At 43.5% G+C, this 21,888-nt stretch overlaps 2 protein-coding genes across 7 annotated transcripts in view; one reads left to right on the top strand and one right to left on the bottom strand.

The window, feature by feature from the left end:
• The window catches only part of LOC122543924 (uncharacterized), an 85,011-nt gene extending 73,703 nt beyond the window's left edge, over nucleotides 1-11,308 (bottom strand). For 3 of the 4 annotated variants that reach the window (XR_015754573.1, XR_015754574.1, XM_087983678.1), the window contains exon 1: nucleotides 10,989-11,119. Coding sequence is in view for 1 of the 4 variants with exons in the window: in XM_087983678.1 (XP_087839804.1) it covers nucleotides 10,989-10,996 (8 nt within the window). In the remaining 3 variants the exon portion in view is untranslated. Of the gene's footprint in view, nucleotides 1-10,988; nucleotides 11,120-11,249 lie in introns of those variants that run through there. The other variant, XR_006310187.2, reaches the window with a different exon arrangement.
• The window catches only part of LOC122543914 (uncharacterized), an 83,705-nt gene continuing 72,870 nt past the window's right edge, over nucleotides 11,054-21,888 (top strand). The window contains exons 1-2 of one of the 3 annotated variants that reach the window (XM_087983648.1): nucleotides 11,054-11,364; nucleotides 12,162-12,479. In XM_087983648.1, coding sequence (XP_087839774.1) covers nucleotides 11,054-11,364; nucleotides 12,162-12,204 — 354 coding nt within the window. In that variant the 3' untranslated portion in view covers nucleotides 12,205-12,479. Of the gene's footprint in view, nucleotides 11,365-12,161; nucleotides 13,309-21,888 lie in introns of those variants that run through there. The other 2 variants (XR_006310185.2, XR_015754567.1) reach the window with 2 other exon arrangements.

Below are 21,888 nucleotides of genomic sequence, written 5' to 3'. Positions count from 1 at the left end.
GATCCAGGGGTATCTCATGTCTAGGGGATCTGTTTAAAGATGGGGTCCTGATGTCTTTTGAACAGCTGCGTCAGAAATTCGGATTACCTAATGGAGACCTCTTTCGATACTTCCAAATTTGAGACTATATACAGAAGAAGACTACGTTATTAGATAGTCTTTATAAATCAGATAGAGAATGTAGTGTCCTACGACCAGTGGGGGTATCATCCGTCAGTACTATTTATCATTTACTACATGATGAAGTATCGGGAGATATGGATAATCTGCTTAAAACATGGGATCAGGATTTGGGACTAGAAATCTCTATAGAAACATGGAATGATATTTGGGAAAACATAGAAGAATTACTATTTGTAACAGAACCCAGGCTATCCAGCTGAAGATACTTCATTGGGTGCATATCGTGCCAGTTCGATTGGCAAAATGTAAGGCAGGAGCATCTCCAATGTGTCCTAAATGTAAAATAGAGGTGGGCATTCTTATACATTGCCTATGGACCTGTCATAAGATCCGTAGATATTGGACTAAAGTAGCAGGTACCCTGACGGAAATTTTAGGAACGGAAATTAAAGTGGACCCTGTATCTCTCCTTTTGGGCTTTTCGAACTTTCCCTCCCTGGACACGTACGGGAAGAGACTATTTTCTATTCTCTCTTTCTGTGCAAGGAAAAATATTTTGGTGAACTGGGTGGCTGAGGGCCCCCCTGGACTTTCAAATTGGCACAGATTAATTAGGAAATGTATTCCCCTTGACTTCCTCACAAATATGGTGCACCAAAAGACCGAATTATTTTATAAAATATGGCAGCCCTTCTTGAATTATATAAACACAGATATTTCGGCTATCCTAACAAGGGCTTTTATTTAATTGAGATTACAAACCTGGCTGGTCCGGAGCCCCTTAGGAGAGGAATCCCGCACGAATACGGGTTTATTACATTTGATGTTAACACATTCCGAGCATGTAAGAACTTAAATATACAGTCTGGTTAGTTGTAGGTTAGATTAGTAGACAGTTGAGTATTTTTTTCTTTTTCGGTATTTTTTCTTTTGTTAAATTTTGGCTATTGTATATTTGATTTAATTGTATATCAATGTTTGTATTTGAGAGTTTTGTTTATTTTTGTAAACTTGTAAAAATGTTAAATCTCTAATAAAAATATCTATAAATAAAAAAGGTAGGGAGGAGGGACTTGGGGGAGGGGCGTTGGGAATACGATAGGTGGAAGGAAGTTAAGGTGAGGGTGATAGGCCGGAGAGGGGGTGGGGGTGGAGAGGTCGGGAAGAAGATTGCAGGTCAAGAAGTCGGTGCTGAGTCCGAGGGTTGGGACTGAGAAAAGGTGGGGGGAGGGGAAATGAGGAAGCTGGAGAAATCTGCATTCATCCCTTGTGGTTGGAGGGTTCCTAGGCGGAAGATGAGGCGCTCTTCCTCCAGGCGTCGTGTTGCCATGGTCTGGCGATGGAGGAGTCCAAGGACCTGCATGTCCTTGGCGGAGTGGGAGGGGGAGTTTCCCTCCCCACCCCTATCAGTGTTCCGGAAAGACCACTCCCTCCGTGACTTCCTCGTCAATCCACACCCCCCACCAACCCAACCTCCATTCCCGGCACCTTCCCCTGCAACCGTAAGAAATGCAAAACTTGCGCCCACACCTCCCCCCTCACTTCTATCCAAAGCCCCAAAGGATCCTTCCATATCCGTCAGAAATTCACCTGCACCTCCACACACATTATCTATTGCATCCGCTGCACCCGATCTGGCCTCCTCTACATTGGGGAGACAGGCCGTCTACTTGCAGAACGTTTCAGAGAACACCTCTGGGACACCCGCACCAACCAACCCAACCACCCCGTGGCTCAATACTTCAACTCCCCCTCCCACTCCACCAAGGACATGCAGGTCCTTGGACTCCTCCATCGCCAGACCATAGCAACACGACAGCTGGAGGAAGAGTGCCTCATCTTCCGCCTGGGAACCTTCCAACCACAAGGGATGAATGCAGATTTCTCCAGCTTTCTCATTTCCCCTCCCCCCACCTTTTCTCAGTCCCAACACCGACTTCTTGACCTGCAATCTTCTTCCCGACCTCTCCGCCCCCACCCCACTCCGGCCTATCACCCTCACCTTAACCTCCTTCCACCTATCGTATTCCCAACGTCCCTCCTCCCTACCTTTTATCTTAGCCTGCTTGGCACACCTTCCTCATTCCTGAAGAAGGGCTTATGCCCGAAACGTCGATTCTCCTGTTCCTTTGATGCTGCCTGACCGGCTGCGCTTTTCCAGCAACACATTTTTAAGCTCTGATCTCCAGCATCTGCAGTCCTCACTTGCTCCAAACAGATATTGGTACCAGTTAACTGTCTGCACTGGGGTGGGGGTGCTGGGGAGTCCTTGGATGTGGGTGTGGGTGTTTGCATTCCCGTTTTAGTTATCTAAAAGACCTATCTTTGGTTGCACTTCAGCCCCATGATCTTGATCTTTGGGCATCGGTTGGAGGATCTCCTCATGGATCTGCTCCTGGGCCTGGTCAGGCTGGCTATTAACAGGTCCAGGCAGTGGGCCGTGGAGGGGAATGTTTCTGCTGACTGCCTGTCCCTCGTCTGTGGTTATGTTCGAGCCCGGGTGTCCTTGGGGAAGGAGCATGCGGTCTCCACCAAACCTCTCAATGTCTTTAGGGTGAGATGGGCACTGCAGTGAGTGGAGTGCTTATTTTTCCCCCTTCCAACTCCATTTTGATTTGATCCCTACTTTGTCCTACACATTTTCTTTCACATAAGCATTGCTCCTACTGAGCTTCACTTGTTACTGGTTCCCAGGCCACGAGTGTTTTCTTAGTGGTGGAATGTTGAATAAAATTAGTTTGAACGTGATGTTTTTACTGACTTACACACGCATAATATAGTTGCAAAAAATAAGCAGCGCTGCTGTACGGCAATAGTGTAGGGGTGCATTTTAAAAAAGAGAGAATGTAAACAGAAATAAAAATACAGTCAGGAGATTAGAATCTCCTCAGTTCAGGGGACTGACTCCAAGCTGGCTGGCCACAGCCAGTGTACTGTGCCCAAGTAAATAAAGAGTGACTTGATGACAGGACACCGGCCTCTGTTATTTCACAGAGAATGCAGAGAAGATGTTTTGCCTTTTGGCTGAGGCCAGCAGTAGAGGCACTGTCTTACAATTAGTGGTGTCCTTTCAGGGCAGAGATGGGGATAGTTTTTCCGGTAGAGGATTGGGTCACTTTGGAACGCCACCTCCGAAAAGATGCAGGAGGCAGAGTAGTTGAATATTCTTAAGGCAGAGGTAGACAGATTTTGAATTAGGTAAGGAATCAAAGATTTGCAGAAGGTGAATAGAAATGTGAAATTCAAATCTCACACACACCAGCTACGATCTCTGGTAAGGAAGGAAACTTTGGAAGAGCAAAAGCTGGTGGAACCCCTAATCCCTGAATAAAAACCTGCAGGTTTCACATTTGTAGCTCTACAGCAATTTTCTGGAAGCAGACTTAGATTCATGTTTGCTCTTGCAAATGTTGATTTCTGGGATGCCTTAGGTGGATTCATTGCTATGAATCCTTCTTGCTGATATCAGTCTGAGCTATTGATACAATCAGGGAAGGATGCCCTCAGAAACTCTTTGGCAAAACACTGGCACGATTTTGATGAACTGGAACAGGTATGTTAAATATTACTGAGTAGTCAGTTGATTGCATCTGAGCTATTGGAATGCACCTTGTCGGGTTCAAGTTAAGATTAGGAACACTTTATTAATTTAGCTGCTTATAATACTAAGAACAATCAATGAAGCACCATATGCCCTCTGGAAAACACATGCAGAACTCAAAGAGGACATATTGATTAGCTCTTCCTGGGAGTAATTTTTTATGTTCTCATGGAGAGTGCTTACCTTCTGACGTCAGTTACTTCCAGGTACTCACTGCTTATACTACAGCTAATTTTTGGATTATAGTAGGACTAATGGATGGCCACACTGTATGTTCGAGAGACTGACATTTCTCAAACTTCATCCCACAGTTTTGTCTCAGGGTTGAATTTGATGAAAAAAAATCTCATCTGTTGAGCTCACAAGGATCCTTGTTTGCTGAACAAACAAAGACCTCAGCAAGGATGGAATTCCAGTTGAACCATTCAACTAAAGAAATATATATTTATTTATAAAGAATTTATACCATACATATACAGTATTGTGGAGTGTTTCCCAAACACTCTTTTACTACAACTATCAGGAAAACAGTGTTTATGAGACAACCCTATCCTGGGTCACACTAAATAACAACCCCTTGGAAGTGGCCCTCTGAGTTCTATCACCTTTGTCGCTGTGGCACTATCTCTTTCTTCCACGCGGAACTCGACACACAGATAAATATGAGAGGTGGTACATTTTGGTAAGAATAGCAGGGAGGTTACTCGTTGTTGGAAAGTTTCAGTCTCCAGAGGGCAGAGGAGCCGAGGGAACGTGAAGTAGAAAGACTACAATCTCAAAAAGGAAGTTTAAATATAGATTAATAAGACCAATAAAGAAAATTAAGAACTATACTTCATTTTTAGAGGGAGAGAAATGAAAAATAGGGAGATTGTGCCAAACTTGTGTCATACCTCAGTTAGACCAGTTTGGAATACTGTACGCTATTCTCGTCACCACACTATAGAAAGGGTAGAGAGGCACTGGTGTGGATATGAAGTGATTAAAATCATTTATTTTGATGTTATTTGTTCAAACACAAATTAAATAAAGGGGATTCATGTTATTTGAATATCTCAAATGGCTTTATTAACTGGTTTGACAACAGTTTACTGTTACAGGTAACATATGTACAACCTCCTGCTTTCGTTTCTTGCACACAGCAGCCAGTCATTTTTTTTTTTAAGATTAGATTCGATTCCCTACTGTGTGGAAACAGGCCCTTCGGCCCAACTCGTCCACACCGGCCCTCCGAAGTGTAACCCACCCAGACCCATTCCCCCTAACTAATGCACCTAATTCTACGGGCAATTTAGCACGGCCAATTCACCTAACCTGCACATCTTTGGACGGTGGGAGGAAACCAGAGCACCCAGAGGAAACCCACGCAGACACGGGGAGAATGTGCAAACTCCACACAGACAGTCACCCGAGGCGAGAATTGAACCCAGTTCCCTGGCGCTGTGAGGCAGCAGTGCTAACCACTGTGCTACCCCAACTTGGTTCTTGGCTCATTAGCAACCACAGCTCTTAAAGCATTAACACAACAATTCATTTAATCCCTGCAGACACTTGTGACTGATTGTGCAGTAAATTAAATCATCATGATTCCCTACAGTGTGGAAGGAGGCCAATAGGCCTATTGAGTCCACAATGACCCTCGGAACAGCATCCAACTCTGACTCATCCTTCTTCTCTATCCCTGTAGACCTGCATTTTCTATGGCTAATCCACCTAGCCTACACATCCCTGGATACTAGAGGCAATTTTCCATGGCCAATCCACCTAACCTGCACATTTTTGGCCTGCGGACAGAAACTGGAGCATCTGGAGGAAATGCACAGGTAGAATGTACAAACTCCACATAGACTGTCGCCTGAGGGTGGAATCAAACCTGGGTTCCTGGTGCTGTGAGGCAGCAGTGCTAATCACTGAGCCACCGCAGTGACTGAGTGCATCTCTTCCCATACACAGAGCAAGTGAAAAGTCTACCATCAGTGACAATGTTTTTCTGATTTCAGGAGATGCAATTTCTTTTTTCGGTCACAGAACTTTGAAGACATCTCTTTCTGGTGTGAATATATTCTATACACTGAGGTGGACTGTGTCCCCACCCACACCTGGAATAGGGTGATCTGTCTCTCTGCAATGAGAGTGCGCTGATGGACACTGATCCCACAGTGGGAGCACACACTCCTCAGTGGGAACATACTGATTGTACAGCAGCTCCCTGAAATCTTTCTAGCACTTCCTGCCTTCTGGAGAATCACTGAACTGCTTCTGACAGTGAGGGCAGATGAATGGAGTGGAACTGATTTGAATGCACTGGCGCGCCCAATGAATGTGGGTTTTACAAAGTTTTTGCCACTTTCAGAGGAACATAGGAGCAGGAGTAAGCCATTGATCCTGGCCCAATATTCAATATGATCAAGGCTGATCAAACTCTGGAAAGCCATTTGCCCACTTCATCCCCATCACCTTGTACATCATCAGTAGTGTAAGATAATAAGACCATAAGATGTAGGAGCAGGATTAGGCCATTGAGGCTTCTCTGCAATTCGATCATGGGTGAGGACTGCAGATGCTGGTGAAGTCAGAGCTGATGAAGTGTGATGCAGGAAGCAGCACAGCAGGTCAGGCAGCATCTGGCAGATGAAAAATAAATACTTGAATTCACCCTTAATAAATCTGCCTGTCGCAGATGCATCCATCCATGACAGCATCAGTTAGAGCGACTACTGCACAGTGCCTGTGGAGACGGAGTCCCACCTTAACATTAAGAATAACCTCCATATTGTGTGGCACTATCACCATGCTAAATGGGACAGACTTTGAATACATCCAGCAACTCAAGACTGGGCATCTATAAGGCACTGTGGGCCATCAGCAGCAGCAGAATTATACTCCAGCACAATCTGTAACCTCATGGTCCCTGCAACCATTACCATCATGCCTGGGGGATCAACACTGGTTTAATGGAGAGTGCAGGAGGGCATGCCAGAATGGCACCAGAGACATCCAAAAATGAGGTGTCAACCAGATGAAGCTACCAAACAGGACTACCTGTGAGCCAAACAGAATAAGCAGTAAGTGACAGGCAGAGATCGGCGATCCCACAACCAACAGATCAGATTTCAGTTCTGCAGTCCTGCCACATCCAGTCATGAATTAAACAACTCACTGCAGGAGGAGGCTCTACAAGTATCCCCAATGATGTAAGAGGACAACACGTTAGTGCAAAAGGCAGAAACATTTGCAGTAACCTTCAGCCAGTAGTCCTAAGAGGATGATCTATCTCAGCGTCCTTGAATGGTCCCCAGTGTTACAGACAGCAGTATTCAGCAAATTCAATTCACTCCATTTGATATCAAGAAATGGTTGGAGGCACTCGATATGGCAACTACTGAAGACTTGCACTCCACAACTTGCCGCTCCCCTAGCCAAGCTCTTCTACTCTTGTTACGACATTGGCATCTATCTGTCAATGTGGAAAACAGCTCAGGTGTGTCCCATATACAAAAAAAAGGACAAATCCAACCTGCCCAATTACTGCCCTATCAATATTCTGTCAATCATCAGTAAAATGATGGAAGGTGTCAGCAGTGCTATCAAGCAGCACTTGTTCAGCAATAACCTGCTCAGTGACACCCACTTTGTGTTCCACCAGGACTACTCATTCCAGCCGAGATCAAACATGGACAAAAAAGCTGAATTGCAGAGGCGAGGTGAGAGTGACAGGCCTTGATATCAAGGTCGCATTTGACAGAGTGTGGCATCAAGAAGCTTTAGTAAAAGTGGAATCAATGAGCATAAGGGGGCAAACTGGTGTCTGCTGGTTGGAGTCATGCATGGCATATAAGATGATAGTAGTGCTTTTGGATGTCAGCAATCTCAGCTGCATGACATCTCTACAAGAATTCCTCATAACTGAGTGAATCCCTTCCCACACACAGAACAAATGAATGGCTTCTTCTCAGTGTGAATGCATTGATGGTTTTCCTACAGGAATAGTGAATTGAATCTTTACTGCAATCCTCACATTTCCAAGATTTCTCCATAGTGTGAGGGTCCTTGTGTCACTTGAGCTTTGATGAGCAAGTGAAGCCATGTGCACATACAGAACATGTGTAAAGTTTCTCCTCACCGTGGGTGGTGTAATGTTTTGCTCAGGTTGTGTATCTGGTTAAAGTTCTTTCATAGTCAGTTCACTGTAACACTCTCATTCGGATTTGTAACTGGTTAATGTTCTTTCCACGGTCAGTTCACTGGAACACATACAACCAGGAGTGTAACTTGTTAAAGCTCTGTCCACAGTCAGTTCACTGGAATGCTCTCACTCAGGTATATTTCTTGATTCTTTTCCAGTCACGTTGATGTTCGATATATACTCCCTTCGACAAAACAGACAAATGTTACTGACAAAAAAAGACAAACATTTCTCCTTCCACATTCAAAGGCCAATGACATGGAGGTTCTCTTTATGAAAGGAAGTTTGTTTTGTGTTTCCATTCTGTAAATCCTCTCATTAAAAAGCTCTGGAAAATAAGTTTACAAAACCCTTGGCTGAAAGGACAGGACAGACATTCAGAAGAAAATTCTAGTTTCTATGGAACATCATTTTCCTCTCTTGTTTGCATGACTGTGCAACTCACACATACACTCTCATCCCTGAAATCCATACGCATTGCACCACTTTTTTCCTCCACTATCAGCTTTCACTCCCCATTAACTCTGGCTAGGTCCATTTCTCCACAGATGTGTGCAGATTGAGGAAGATATCAATGGTATTGGAAATCAAGCAATTCTTGTTTTCCCTGACAACGGGGATATCAAATTCCCTCCTGCTCTATTGCATCACCAAGACAGACGCATTTCCTCCTGAATCCAAGTTAGTTGTCATTAACCAGAGCCTGTCCCTGGGACAAGGCACAAGAGCTGCAGATACAGGATCTTCAGATTCGTATTTGGACTTTTCGGTCTACACAAGGTATTTCTGAAGCCTCCAGGCATCCCAGGATTTGCTTCTGAACTAGAGAACTCACTGTGTTATAAGCAGGAATTCTGTTCTATTGACATGTTAAATACTAGAATTTTGTCACAGTCTTTCCCATTATTAACCACACTCTCAATCTGTTAATCACTTTCTGCCCAGAATGAAAAAAAAAGCAAAACAAATCTCGAATGAACAAGTTAGACAAAGGAGAGCCAGTGGATGTGATCTATTTGGATTTCCAGAAGGCTTTTGGCAAGGTGCCACACAGGAAGTTGATAAATAAGATCCCACAGTGTTAGAGGCAAGGTAGTGGTGTGGATAGTGGATTGGCTAACTATAAAAGCCTGCACGAGTTGAAAATGAACATACCAGGTGTACTGGAGTTCTATTTTGAAATATACAACATGAGACAGACCAGTATGTGTTATTCACAGCTTTCACTATTTTTTCCTGCTGGACGATATCATTTAGAGTCAGAGTCACAGAGATGTAGAGCACGGAAACAGACCCTTCAGTCCAACCCGTCCATGCCGACCAGATATCCCAACCCAATCTAGTCCCACCTGCCAGCACCCGGCCCATATCCCTCCAAACCCTTCCTATTCATATACCCATCCAAATGCCTTTTAAATGTTGCAATTGTACCTCCACCACTTCCTCTGGAAACTCATTCCATACACGTACCACCCTGTGTGTGAAAAAGTTGCCCCGTAGATCTCTTTTATATCTTTCCCTTCTCACTCTAAACCTATGCCCTCTAGTTCTGGACACCCCGACCCCAGGGAAAAGACTTTGTCTATTTATCCTATCCATGCCCCTCATAATTTTGTAAACCTCTATAAGGTCACCCCTCAGCCTCCGATGCTCCAGAGAAAACAGCCCCAGCCTGTTCAGCCTCTCTCTCTCTATAGCTCAAATCCTCCAACCCTGCCAACATCCTTGTAAATCTTTTCTGAACCCTTTCAAGTTTCACAACATCTTTCCGATAGGAAGGAGTCCAGAATTGCATGCAATATTCCAACAGTGGCCTAACCAATGTCTTGTACAGCCGCAACATGACCTCCCAACTCCTGTACTCAATACTCTGACCAATAAAGGAAAGCATAACAAACGCCTTCTTTACTATCCTATCTACCTGCGACTCCACTTTCAAGGAGCTATGAACCTGCACTCCAAGGTCTCTTTGTTCAGCAACACTCCCTAGGACCTTACCATTAAGTGTATAAGTCCTGCTAAGATTTGCTTTCCCAAAATGCAGCACCTCACATTTATCTCAATCAAACTCCATTTGCCACTTCTCAGCCCATTGGCCCATCTGGTCCAGAACCTGTTGCAATCTGAGGTAACCCTTTTCGCTGTCCACTACACCCAATATAATGAGCAACTCCACAACAGACTTGGGAGATTTTTATTTGTGATTAATAATAATTCTTGTCCCACATTTTAAAATTGGAGTTCAAAATTCTGCCAAATCCAGAAATGTCAGTGTTTCCAGCCATCTCTCTCTGGGAAGCAGCAGCAGCAGTTCTCCACCTGTCACCAATCTGAGTAGCTTCTCTGTGTATTGTCTCTAGTTTAACACCCAGTCCATTTTGTCTGATCTACATGACCTCACTCTGCAACTCTCTCCCTTTCCTAGAGGGCTGGATAGTCAGAGAGACCTGGTGGCAAGACAGTGACAAAAGCATAAAGGACTTTGATTTGTTTAGAATTTGCCATATGTCAGTTAGTTTTAGTGAGGAATGTCTGCCAGGTGCTCTCTTGTGAGATTCACTGGAGACACATTGGTTCAGTGGGTTTTGGAAACTGAAAGTTGCACATGAGCAGCTTGCGGGACTATTTCAACTCAATGTCCAATTCATGTCCCAGCTCACCAACTTAGCAACAAGGTCCTCAGTTCCTTTGTCCAGATCTTTAATGTGTAACACAAGTAGTTTTGGTTTCAACACTGACCCCTGCAGATATCCACTGATCACCAGTTGCCGTGCCATAAAACAGAAACTGCTCTCTTCACCATGCTCCAGACACCATGACAACAAACACTCTTACGAAGTGTTCTGTGTGACTCCTCTGTTGTTACTCAGATTACGTGGAACTGGAAAGAAGCCAGGAAGTAATGGAGGAGATGTTGGCCATTGCTTTATTCACGAGGGACTACTTGCTATTTCTTTTCTATAAACGAAACAATGAATTGCATACGCACTTGAATAGCTGCATAACTTCGATTCTAATTGTATGCATTGCATCATTCTCCACCGACTCAAACTCGACATCATAGCAAAATGAACTCACTCACTCATGGCGGCTTCTTTACCCAGCAGTCCCAGCGCTGGCGAAGGTCCCCGATCAACATCACAATGGAGCACTGCGCAGGCGCCGTGTCGGCGAGCCTTCGGAGCATGCGCAGTGAGGGCAATGGCAAGGGGAAAGATACACCTTTGTCACATTCGCCGTCGGTAAACATTGACAGCCGCGGAGGGAGCGACGGAAACCGCGGGGACACAGAAGAAGTTTCTAAGCACCGGTGGAAGGCAACGAAAGCTGAATACAAACCTACGGGTGCTGTATCTCCAGATTCAGGCCTTTTCTCTGGAAGCGGCTCCAGTTTAACGGTCGCCATCTTGTTCCCGTCTGGGGTCTGTGCACGCGCAATCAGCGACGTCACACGGTGGGTGGGTCTCCAAGGGTCTCCGCTGGGTCCTAGCGCCTGCCGTGAAGTCACATTCAACAAGGGCTTTCAATCGTTTCACCCATCCCCAGGCTGCAGCTGAGTATGCAGCCTTGAATGCATTCAGTGAGAGTGATTCTGGTGTAGTTACAGGAAGCTTGCAACTTCTATTTGAGGTACCTCTAGTTTTGCTGTCAATTCAGCCACAACTGTCTAATCTTTGGCTGTCAAGGTGGAGAAGAGGCAGCCAGTCAGAAAAAATTGGCTAAAACAGCAACTTGTGGGACTCGACGAAGCTGGGTCAGGGGTTTACGGAATTTTCTTATTTAAGAAGTAGGTATGGTAGTCAGGCCAGCAAGCTTTCTCTATCATTCGGTTGGATCATAGCTGAACAAATTGTGACTTTAATTCCAGTTTCCTGCCTGACCTCTGTTGCATGGTTTTCTCCTTGCCCATGCCACACAGTGTCCCCATTAAGCTTGATACCTTCCACAAAGTTAACACCTCAGCATACAGTACATCTCATAGACACTGGGCGGAAGATTTTGTTTCAGTTAGGGGGTTCCCTTTCCTTTCTTTATTTTAAAAGTTCTTTATTTTTGCTTCTGTTAATTTGAGTGGAAAGAATGTTCCATCACAGAATCATAGAAATGTTATGGTGCAGAAGAAGGCCTTTTGGTGAGCACTGGTTCTCCAAAAGAGCAACGTGATTGAGTGACCGTTTAGCTAGAATTATTTGTTCTGAATTTCCATCAATGGACTGATCATGATACTGACATTGTGCATTCCTTTTCCAGGGGATTAAGAGAAGCTGATTTGCAAATGGAAATCTCAAACTAAACGTCATCTCACAAAATCTGACTATGATCCACCTTTCACTGTGGAAGTAGAAATGCTTGTCTGTTTGGGAAAATGTCATCGGTTTGAATGGAAAATTATTGTGAGACACACAAACACCCAAGTGAGAGTGTTGCAGTGCACTGACTCTGGAAAGAGCTTTAACCAATTATGATGCCTGAATGAGCCTTCCAACATTCTCAGCCCAGAGAAATCACATGTGTTTGTTTTTATATGAATGAGTCTTCAGAAAATCATCCAACCTGGAGAGGCACAAAGACACCGGCATCATGGAGAAACGATGGAAATGTGAGGACTGTGGGAAGAAATTCAGTTGGCCATCCCAGCTGGAAATACATCGACGTACTCACACTGGGGAGAGGCCATTCACCTGCTCCAAGTGTGGAAGGGGATTCAGAGAGTCATCTAACCTGCTTGCTCACCAGCGGGTTCACACTAACGTGAGACCTTTTAAATGTTCAGACTGTGGAAAGTGCTACAAATGTTCTGGGGACCTGATGTCCCATAAGCGTGTTCACACTGATGAGAAACCTTTCAGGTGCTCTCACTGCAAGACTGGGTTCAGAAAATCATCTGAACTCTCTGTACATCAGCGGACCCACACTGGTGAGAGGCCATACACCTGCTCAGCATGTGGGAAGGCATTCATTAATTCATCCAACCTGTTGAGACACCAGCGAGTTCACACTGACATGAGAACTTTTAAATGTTCGGACTGTGAGGAGAGTTTTAAAAGCAGCAATAACCTGCTGAGACATCAGCGCACTCACACTGGGGAGAAGCCATTCACCTGTTCTGTGTGTAGGAAGGGATTCACGCGGTCATCCACCCTGGTGACACACCAGCGAATTCACACTGGGGAGAGACCATTCGCCTGCTCCATGTGTGTCAAGAAATTCACTTGCGCATCCCACCTTCTGAAACACCAACGCACTCACACTGAGGAGAGGCCATTCACCTGCTTTGTTTGTGGGAAAGGATTCACTCAGTCATCCAATCTGCTGCAACATCAGCAAGTTCACAACTGACTGTAGTGGTTCGATTCTGATGGTATTGCTGCTGTTCGTGGCAGCCAGGACTGACCTGGTAAGTTGATCTTGAGGAAAGCAAGAGATGTATTCCAGCCACTTTCTTCCATGGTTCACAGCTCCTAGCCACAGAACAGAACATCCTTTACAACTGTCTTTAGAGTCAGAACTAACAAGGATGAAAGCTGAAAATGTGCTATCATTTTGGAGGTTAGTGTAGAACTATGACCTTTCCTGACTGGAAGTGAACTGGCAGGTTTAAGTTTTCCCTAATATTGGTAAAGACAAAACAGGAGCAGAGCCTTCCATTGCTAGTATGTCATCTCTCAGCCTTCCCTTATTTAAGGACAAGCGCATCAGGCTTTCTTAGTGAGTATAACTTATCCCTTCATGTGATATTTGTGGCTGAACTTCCTTTGTCCTTTGGAATTATGACAGCAGCAGACGTGTTTCATATCTGAGGGATTTCAATTTGGGTGTTTTACATTTATAACAACGGTTCTCTCTGCGTTTGTTGGCTAACCATAGGAATTTGGTATTCAGTCTGTTTAAATGTTGTGGTTCTGTTCGAGCTGGGAATTTGTGTTGCAGACATTTCGTCCCCTGTCTAGGTGACATCCTCAGTGCTTGGGAGCCTCCTGTGAAGCGCTTCTGTGATGTTTCCTCCGGCATTTGTAGTGGTTTGAATCTGCCGCTTCTGGTTGTCCGTTCCAGCTGTCCGCTGCAGTGGTCGGTATATTGGGTCCAGGTCGATGTGTTTGTTGATAGAATCTGTGGATGAGTGCCATGCCTCTAGGAATTCCCTGGCTGTTCTCTGTTTGGCTTGTCCTATAATAGTAGTGTTGTCCCAGTCGAACTCATGTTGCTTGTCATCCGCGTGTGTGGCTACTAAGGATAGATGGTCGTGTCATTTCGTGGCTAGTTGTTGTTCATGGATGCGGATCGTTAGCTGTCTTCCTGTTTGTCCTATGTAGTGTTTTGTGCAGTCCTTGCATGGGATTTTGTACACGACATTGGTTTTGCTCATGCTGGGTATCGGGTCCTTTGTCCTGGTGAGTTGTTGTCTGAGAGTGGCTGTTGGTTTGTGTGCTGTTATGAGTCCTAGTGGTCGTAGTAGTCTGGCTGTCAGTTCAGAAATGTTCTTGATGTATCAAAAAATACATTTTGCATGGAATCGAACCTGGGTCCCTGCTGCTGTGAGGCAGCAGTGCTGACCACTGTGCCACCCCAGAGTTTTGTGCAATAAACGTCTCCATGCACAGCTGCTTCATGCCCTGGAACCAATCTGTAGTTCATACTTTCACAAGAGAGACACAGATCCTCTTTAAATCCAATGCACTCAAACATCTCATCAAGAGCCCCCACCTGTTGTGATCCCAGCTGGGCAAATAAGACAGCATCCTGAAATTGTGATTTGTTTTAGTTTTGACAATGTGGTTTCTCACTGAAACATAAGCATACAACGCTGCACCTTTTTGCTTTAACAATAAAAGAGAAGTTTATTAGCAAAAGAGATTAATATAAAAGAACAGTCCAAACCATTTATTTATAATACAAATTCAAAGGATTTTAAAAACCACATTAAAAATATAATCCCAAACTTTATCTTTTAAAGTGAAAAGAAACAAAACAGCTTTTGTATAATTCCCAACGCACCATTCATTGAAACAGAGAAACTTGTGGAAGGAATAGGTCATTCAGCCCTTTGAGATTGCTCGGCCGTTCAGAATCGAACCAGGGACTCTGGTGCTGTGAGGCAGCAGTGCTAACTACTGGTGCTGCCCCTGTACTGTACTGTACTGAATGAAACACAAACAAAAAAATAACCAACTTAATCTATCTGAAAACCCATTTGACTCTATTGCAACTTATTGATGTTGTTTCAAGTTGTTGCAACATTCTCATAACACCCCCTTGGCAAAAAAGATGAATTCAAACGCGGGTTCTTACAGGAGAGAGATTGCAGAGAGGGAGTGAGGATCAGCTGTTTCTTTGGGTCCAGCAGCTTCTCCCTCCGCCCCCAGCAGAAACTAAACTAAACCAAAAAAGAAACCACTCTGAACTGGGAGAACTGGCCACTCCCCTTTCATTGTACAAGTGCTTTAAAAAAATAGACTTAAGCCTTTCCAAGTAGGTATTTCCAGGCGTATCAGAATCTCTGTCTAGATTAGAGTGGTGCTGGAAAAGCACAGCAGTTCAGGCAGCATCCGAGGAGCAGCAAAATCGACGTTTCGGGCAAAAGCCCTTGTATCAGAACCTCTGCCTTTAACGACCCCTCTGAAAAAAAATGAGGACAACATAACCTTGTCAAAGGAGCAGCATTGTCACACATTGGAGAAGCTTTTCCCTATGCGCTTTGGCAATGCAAGGGCTTTGGATCAAATGCTGGAAATGGGATTAGAACACTTCGGTGATTGTGCTTGACTGGAAAAGGCTCAGTGAGCCCAATGGCTTTTATCTGTCCTGTAGACATCTCTGACTTAATCTAATCTGGTCCAACAGACCCATTCCTGCCATTTCAGGGGATTAGGCTGGTAGTCCCTCATTGCACCCCCTCCATAGTCCGAACATCCTTCCTCAGATAAGCAGACTGAAACTGCATTACCATACTCTATGCGTGATCTCAGCAAGGCCCTGTGTAGCAGGCCCTGAGGAGGTTAATAGTATAAATGTGCCATGAAGTTGTAAAACGGCTTTGACAGAAAGACAAGTGTAACACGGTGGCATGCAAAACAAAACTCACAAGTGGGAGGACCGAAAGTAAGTTTGTGAAGTTGAGGTTGATTGTAGAAATCTGTTAAGTGCCTCCTCAGAAAAGGAGATGGGGTTCCTCAACCTTCACTTTAAGTCCCACTGGAGCATTACAGTTGGTCAAGGACAGAAATGTCCCACTTGACAATAGGTTGGGGAATTGAAATGGCAGTGCACCGACATAGGCAGAGATGGGTAGAAATCAGAAACTTCAGTATCATGTTGAAATCCCATCTCGGGATAAGGTTTGACACCGTGGTGAAAAACAGAGAGCTCTCAGCATTAGCAAATCGCGAAAGAGAAGGATGGTATGAATGGAGCAGGAATAACCTTTGGAGCAGGGATGAAATCCCACTGGCTCAGTTTTCCAAAGTTTCCGCTCATCCATGACAGCAAAGCTAATGGCAACAAAATAGACCACAATGGGGGAGTTCCCAGAGCTGGTTCTGAGGTCAAAACTGGCTGTCATCAGCCTAGATGTGGAAATTAATCTGTCCCTTTTTTAACCACGTGACTGATAGGAGATACCTCAACCAGAAATTGGTGAGAAAGTGAAATCATGCAGAGGGAATCTGGAACTCACTGCCTATACGGGTTGGTTGTGTCGAGGGAGCCATTGGAGAATCATGGATAGATTGCTGAGGGATGTCACACAGTCTGTGTGTGGGCCAGTGTTTGTGTTAGTGTGTGTGAGTGAGAGGCTCAATGCGAGTGGGTGAGTGTGTGTGGGTCACTATTATGGATCAGAACCCCTCAAAATATATTAAGCTTTGAAGCAACATGCACTTTATTCACACACTCTGGTTAAAATATAGCAAAAGAAAAGAATTGCCTTAGCTGTAACTCTATATTGAAATGCTTAACGAATTAATAGATTGGTTATCTACTACACAGTAACTCTTCTGAATTCGCAACACCCCACAAACACACCCTTAGCAAAAGGGAAATTCAGAAAACAGATGGTCTCACATGCAACTGCAGCAGCAGAAAGAGAACACCCAGTTTTTGGTGAGAACTAAGAGAGGGAAAAATAGCTTCCCCTTCTTCCAGACCTCAGCAGCAACTGCGACTGAAAAACTAAGAAACTCAAAATCCTGGTTCTGTGAGAGATTACCTACACCTATTCAAGTTGTTTCTACTGCTACAACTTTGGAAAAAAATACCCAAGGCCTCTCAAACTGTTTGCTTTAGTGGATCTGTGGAGACTGCTCTACACCTCTACCTTGAAACCTCTCTTTAAAATAAATGACAAAGTAATGTCTAAAAGCCATCATGTCATCAGACCTCCCCTCTTTAAAGAAATGAACCATCAATATACAAAGATGATTTCATTTCTAAAAGCCTTCCATTTAATGCTATTAGTACACTGCATAAAATATAGGTTACAGTGACCATAAGCATGCAAACACTCATTACTGTATCTATTTCAGTCCATTTTGTCCTATGACAGAATGCCTCCATCTTTCTTAACACAGTCGGGAAAACGTGTCAGCAATTAGGTTTTCTGATCTGTTCTGGATATAGTTTTCAAAGTGAATGGCTGCAATAATAAGCTCCCTCTAAACAGCCTGGAAGTTTTGTCCTTAACCCCTTAATGCTTTCGGAAGACTTTATGATCAGTATATACAATTGTCCGAGACACATTACTGGCAGTGTAACTGTCGAAATGTCGTAATGCCAACCCTAAACTCAAGGTGTCCTTCTCAATTGTGGAATATTTCTGTTGATGATTATTCAGTTTTCTGGACAAATACCCACTAGGTCTTTCCATCTTCTCATTGTTTTCTTGCAAGAGCACGGCACTGACACCCACATCACTTGCATCAAATTATGGCTTTGCATAATTAGGCTAACACTGGAGTAGTAGTTAACATAACTTTCAGGCTGTCGAGTGCCCTGCATCCACTGAAATTTCAGACACGTTTTAAATAAGTCAGTCAGTGAAGCAACCACACTGCTAAAATTTGGTGCAAACCCGTGATGAAAACCACTCAGTCCCAGGAATCATAGTACCTCCCTCTTCATTGATAGTGTGGACAACTTCCCAATAACTTTTCTCTTCACAACCTGTAGGGGGCACATGTCCATGTCCAATGACATGGCCCAGGAACGTGAGTTGGACTTTTGTGAAGTTACTCTCAGCCCAATGTATTGCCAAACCCGCTTCCTGAAGTTGATCAGAGTTCCGAAAGATGCTCCAAATCTTTCTTCCATGTGTGACCAAAAATCACCAGGTCATTGACATATACCACACAATTGGGTAATCCTGAGATGACTTTATTGGTTAGTCTTTGAAATGTGGCAAGGACATTTGTCATACAAAGTTGTACGACTTTTAATTGGTACAGTCCATTCAATGTCATGAAATCCAAAATTTTCATTGTTCTTTTTAAAGGTACCTCCTCTGAGTTGGTTCAACTTAGAAATATAAGTTGCTTGTCCAACCTTCTCAGTACAGTCCTCCAAACTGGTATTTGAATCGGATTTTCTAACTGCAGTGACTTTGCGATAGTCCACGCATAATTGTTAGTTGTCATCTGGTTTTGACACGATTATTATAGGTGAGCTCCATTCACTGCAACTCATTTCATTATGTTGTCTTTGAGCATGCATTTAATCTGTGCCATTTTAGAGAGTTAAGTCCAGAAAGGTGTTGCTTCACTGAAACAGCATTTCTTGCATCTATATCATGGGCAATTAGACTAGTACTTCTTAGCTTATTGCCACATATCTTCCTAAGTGATTGGAATACCTCTTTCAGGTCATCTTGATTTTTCTCTGAAAGGAAACTCCATCATCTATTCCAATTTCTGGGAACATTCTTCATTGTCCAACTTAATTTGAGGAATGTCTAATTCTGAATCATCTGATCTTGGTACATCACTCTGTGTTCAGTAAGACATTCTCCTTATGTTTTCCTTCCATAACAAAATGTTCACATGGCACATTCTGTGAGATTTCTTTCCATCTAATTCATCTCACTCAATTTCCTTTCAATTTGATAACGCCCACTAAACCTTGCTTGGAAATGTTCACTTACCACTGGAAGTAAGACTAACACCTTATCTCAGCTAGCACAATGCAAATTTTTGATTTCTTGACTGCTTCCTGTTTCATCACATGCTGTACTATTTTCAAATGCTGTCTAGCCAACTCACCCACTCTATTTAATTTTTCTCTAAAATTTGACACAGAGTCCAAACATCTGAATTTGGACTTAGTAATTTCTCCTTAATCAATTTTACTGCTCCTCTCATTTCCTGCTCAAAAAGTAATTCAAACAGACTGAATTTGGTTGACTCATTTGGTGCATCTCTGATCACAAACAGTACAAACAGAATTCCCTTATTCCAGTCATCGGGATAGTCTTGACATGGTCTTTAATGTCTGATGTCACCTTTCCAGTGCTCCCTGCGACTCTGTTTGGTACACAGTAGATTTGAATTGTTTTATTCCTAAGATGTCCATAACTTCTTTAAATAATTTTGATGTGAAGTTTGACCCTTGCTCTGATTGTATCTCTGTCAGTAGTCCGTATGTAGTGAAAAATTTGAGCAATTCCTCTACAATCCTTTTAGCTATGATATTGCATAAAGGAATGGTCTCTGGAAATCTAGTGGACACATCCATTATTGTTAACAAATACTGATTCCCACTTTTTGTTGTAGATATGGGTCCTATGCAATGAATTAAGGCTCTTGTGAAAGGTTACTAAAATGCAGGATTAGGTATTAAAGCTTTGGTATTTATTACTGCCTATGGTTTTCCAATTACCTGACAGATATGACATGTCTGGCAAAATTCAACTGCATTTTTGTGCAGTCCAGGCCAGTAAAAGTGCTTTTATATTTTAATTTGAGTTTTTCTCACCCCTAAATGACCTCCTGCTGGTAGTTCCTGCACCACCCACAAAACCTGTGTTTGAAAACCCACTGGCAGTATGACTTGAAGAATATCTGCCTATTTCTCATCTGCCTGAAAATGTGATGATCTCCATTTCCTCATCAAGACATCTAAGATAGTAGCATTCAGGGATAGATTCAGATTCGTTTTCCGTGTATGCCTTCTGATACAATCACAATAAAATTTCATCTTCCTGCCGTAACTCAGTTAATTTCTCTGAGCTAAAGCTGTCTGCTCCTGGTTTGTGTCAACCTTCGAATCAAACAGGGTCTCTGCTAATTCCACTTCAACTTTCTTCTTTGTACTCTCCTGTTTCAACTGGTGACTTTGTGACCTCATTACCAATCAGTTGGGAAACATCCCAGGATATGTGTCCTGCGGTAGTTCAGTTGCCTGAGTTTCCACTGGTCTTTCAACCACAGCAGGCAGCACTCCTAACTGTGAACCAGCTATATTATACGCAAGGACAAATGATATTCCTGGAGCTGAGAGTTGGTCCAGGATTCCTACCATGACTGTCCACTCTTCACTGGACACTCTAACCCCACTTTACATAATTGAGAGCTTCTTGTCTCACCGTGAATTCCTGTTACTAGTACATTTTCTGGCAATAGTCCTTCAGAGGGACATATCTCCTCATCTTTCAACATCAAAGATTGAGACGATCCTGTATCTCTTAATATTGTCACCTCTTTGCCTGTTGTTCCTGGCCTATGTGAATGAACTTTACCTTCGCAGGTATATGGTTGAAGATGATCCTTACCCAACCTCCAACCAGTTTGTACACTCTGGTGCAGCTTTCTAACCTCCACTGTGCTTTCCGTTACCATTACAACAAAATTCCCTGTCTTATCCTGTCATCCTACATCTGGCTTCCCAGTGCTTTTCCCTAACCCACCAACACTGTGATTTCATGTGGCCTACTTCATTGCAGTGAAAACACTGGAAATTTATAATTTCTCTGTCCCCTTCATGAGTTTCCTTTTGACCCTGTGGTAAGTTATTCTGATGATCTTCACTGAGATCTACCTTTCCCTTTCCACGTGAGGATTTCTCTTTTCCCCAATTTCTACCCCTCGTGGATTGAAATTGATTTTGGAACCCAAACTTTGATTTATGGACCGACTCATAATCATCAGCCATTTCAGCTGCTAACCTTGCTGTTTTGACCCTCTGCTCTTCCTCATGAGTTCTCACTACGTCAGGAAGTGAAGTTTTGAACTCCTCCAAAATAATCATCTCTCTAAGAGTATCATAGTTTTGCTCAATGTTTAATGCCCTGTCATCGATTAAAATTACTTTGTCTGATCCTTTCAAACTCAATGTAGGTTTGACCAGGGTCCCTCCTTCCATTCCTGAAACACTGTCTATAGGCTTGTGGCCCAGGCTCATATGCACATAAGATGGCTGTCATCACCACCTCATACAGCCCAGATACCTCCTCTGATAGGGATGCGAATACCTCACTCGGTCTTTTGTTTGGATAAACAAAACCCACATGGTCACTGGCCATCACATTTGTTTAGCCATCTTTTCAAATGAGATGGAAAAAGCTTTCACATCCTTATCATCAGATTTAGACAAAGCTTGAATATATTTAAACAGTTTCTCACCAGGTTTTTGGCTACCATGGGTTTGCTCATCCTCACTGAGCTTACCTTCAGCTTTCATCTCCATCTTTTTAAGCTGACTTTCCTGTCTCAGTCCCAATTTCCAAAGTTCAAACTCCCTCCCTTTCTTCCTTTAGTTTCTCTCCTTTTCTCTCATCTCTTGCTCTCTCTTTCTCTGTCTCTTTCTCTTTTTTCTCTCTCTTGCTCTCTCTTTTTTTTCTCTTTGTTCTGTTCAAGTGATTCATTCTTCTCTTTCCTCTGCTTTTAATCGGAATTCAAACAGTTTCATTCCTTTTGCCCTTTCCTTGTTTTTTGCCTTCAACTTCGGGGCAGCACGGTGGCTCAGTAGTTAGCACTGCAGCCTCACAGCGCCT

The sequence above is a fragment of the Chiloscyllium plagiosum genome, unplaced genomic scaffold (assembly GCF_037043375.1).
Source record: "Chiloscyllium plagiosum isolate Xiang-an unplaced genomic scaffold, Cpla_swu_hap1 HiC_scaffold_46, whole genome shotgun sequence".
Lineage (NCBI taxonomy): Eukaryota > Metazoa > Chordata > Chondrichthyes > Orectolobiformes > Hemiscylliidae > Chiloscyllium > Chiloscyllium plagiosum.
Note: the sequence above shows the minus strand (reverse complement) of the source record. Positions and strands in the feature narration are given on the sequence as shown.